Source organism: Pelecanus crispus, chromosome 3 (assembly GCF_030463565.1).
Source record: "Pelecanus crispus isolate bPelCri1 chromosome 3, bPelCri1.pri, whole genome shotgun sequence".
Lineage (NCBI taxonomy): Eukaryota > Metazoa > Chordata > Aves > Pelecaniformes > Pelecanidae > Pelecanus > Pelecanus crispus.
Genome location: NC_134645.1, coordinates 29,952,438 through 29,954,560, shown reverse-complemented (window position 1 = coordinate 29,954,560; position 2,123 = coordinate 29,952,438). Strand labels below are relative to the sequence as shown.

The 2,123-nt window shown below is 47.2% G+C and overlaps 1 protein-coding gene across 1 annotated transcript; it reads left to right on the top strand.

The window, feature by feature from the left end:
* Positions 1 to 207: 207 nt before the first annotated feature.
* LOC104025461 (ankyrin repeat domain-containing protein 9) lies at positions 208 to 1,098 on the top strand. The gene has a single exon (XM_009480844.1). The coding sequence runs from the start codon at positions 208 to 210 to the stop codon at positions 1,096 to 1,098; it is 891 nt and encodes a 296-aa protein (XP_009479119.1).
* The last annotated feature ends 1,025 nt before the right edge of the window (positions 1,099 to 2,123 follow it).

Here is a 2,123-nt window from a genome sequence, read left to right as displayed (position 1 = left end):
GGGATTGTGCTTACCTAAACAAAACCACTGCAGTGAGGGGAAAAACAATGAATGGGTGGAGATGATCAGCCCATGCATTCCAGCTAGTGCAGTCCAGGCAGCAATGACAGCCTGAAGGTTGCAGCAGCATCGGGATCTGCATTCCAAGTGCACAGATCTTACAGTCTGGAGTGATTTTACGTGGAACTGCTCTTTATTTGCTGAGCCATGGCCAGTAACCAGGCCAGCCTGCAGGATGATCAGAGCAGGCACTGCAAGTTCTTATCCTATATGTTCTACCAGGCTGTGAGAGATCACAAGCCTGTGTGGATGCTGGAAGACATGAGAACTATGGAGTATTTTTACTGGGAGGAAAATGCCAGCCTAAGAACCTACTCACCTTCAGAAGCCCTTCTCTATGCAGTGGTGCATAACCACCTGCCTTACGCTCAGTATCTGCTGTCTCATTTTCCAGAGGAGGCTCTCAAGGTGCCTGGGGAACACTTCTGCTATTGCCCATCCTCGGCTCCTCACTTGGCCATGGCGGTCACATATGACAGGAGAGATATCTTGGGGCTGATCATCAAAATTGCACACAAGCTCCCCAGCTTGAACTCCTACATCAATAGGACTGGCTGCTTTCATCTGGAAGATGGGAAAACCCCCCTGCACCTCGCCTGTGAACTGCTGAGGTCAGAGACGGTCCTCATCCTCCTCGGAAATGGAGCTTCTCCCAGGATAGAGGACAGTAAAGGGCTTACCCCGCTGGACGTCATCCTGGAGCAGATGTGGGACTCCAAAGTCAATGTGGCATCAAAGAAGCTCTGCCTCGACTACCTCTTGCTCTTCATGCCCAACCCACAATTTAAGATGCGGAAAGTTCTGCAGGAGCATCCGGACCACTGGACTGCTTTGCTGGGGGAAGACAAATTCAACAGCCTGGTGGGGAACACACCTGCTTCTTTATATCTGCAAGCTATGCAAACTATTCTCCAGACTCTTCCCCCCTCCCACTTCCCCAAAAGCATCCAGGAACTACCTATACCTCAGGCACTCAAGCCCTTACCATCCTATGGCAAAAAGCTACCGACAAAAAATGTGGTAAATGTTTTTCCTTGACTTTATTCGCTGGGTCTTGGATTTTCAAATGCAACTTAGGGGAGCTGGTCGTCTACCATCCTCTGCATTTTAGTGTGATTTTAGTACTTAACCTATTAGGCTATGCTGGAAAATCCAATATTTTGTGACAAGATTTTAAATGTCTTTTCTAATTGATTGCAGGCACGGCACTTTTAAAGGCAAAAGCCTTCCTTGGTTTCAGTTTTGTTGTGCATGTGAAGGGTTAACTGTAGTTGAAACTGTGTTATGTTTGGTTTCTTAGCTGTCAGCTGGTATCAGTGTATCTGAATTCCCAACATGATAACTGTATCCTGTGTAACGTACCTGGGTAAAAAGGAACTATGTGCCCATTGGGATTTTCAAATGGTGTAACTATGGGACCGTGTTCTGCCTGAGCTGGAAGAATTATCATCCCATACCAACAGGGTTCAAGCATCAGGTTTCCTTTCTAACAATGATCCAGCATCATCTAGTAATAACCAAAAAGTCCATGGCTGATGCTGCAGGGACGTAGAGGCAGTCCTGCAGGGTACTTGATTTTACTGTGTTACTTTACAGCAGGTCATAGCATGGAAAGCATGAATTCAGAGAGGGACAGTGAGTGTATATTTGGGGGGGGGCGGTGTGCAGGGATAGGGATAGAGATGGGCAGAATAGCTAATAGAAAGCATCCTGTCTCACCTGGGAGTGAGGGGGTTAAAGGCAATCCTAGCCTCTACAGACTTGTGCAATGGGGAAGGAACCATTTTCCCTGCTGTCCAGTAAATAACTGGAAATCAGAGCAGGACCAGTGGAAGCCCTGTCCTTCATAAGTGACATTATTTCTCCTTGACTTGTGTTTTAGGGCTGAACGTATCTCCACAAGAGACATAGCTCACTAATGATTTCCCAGTGGGTCTCAGAGCCATGGGCATTTGCTAGTTATCCTAAGCTGGGGTATGATGTTCTGCTGTTAAAAGCTGTCACTTGTCAGTTAGAGTATTTTTGGCACCCGCGTCCAGACAGAGGGTCTGATCCTGGAAAAT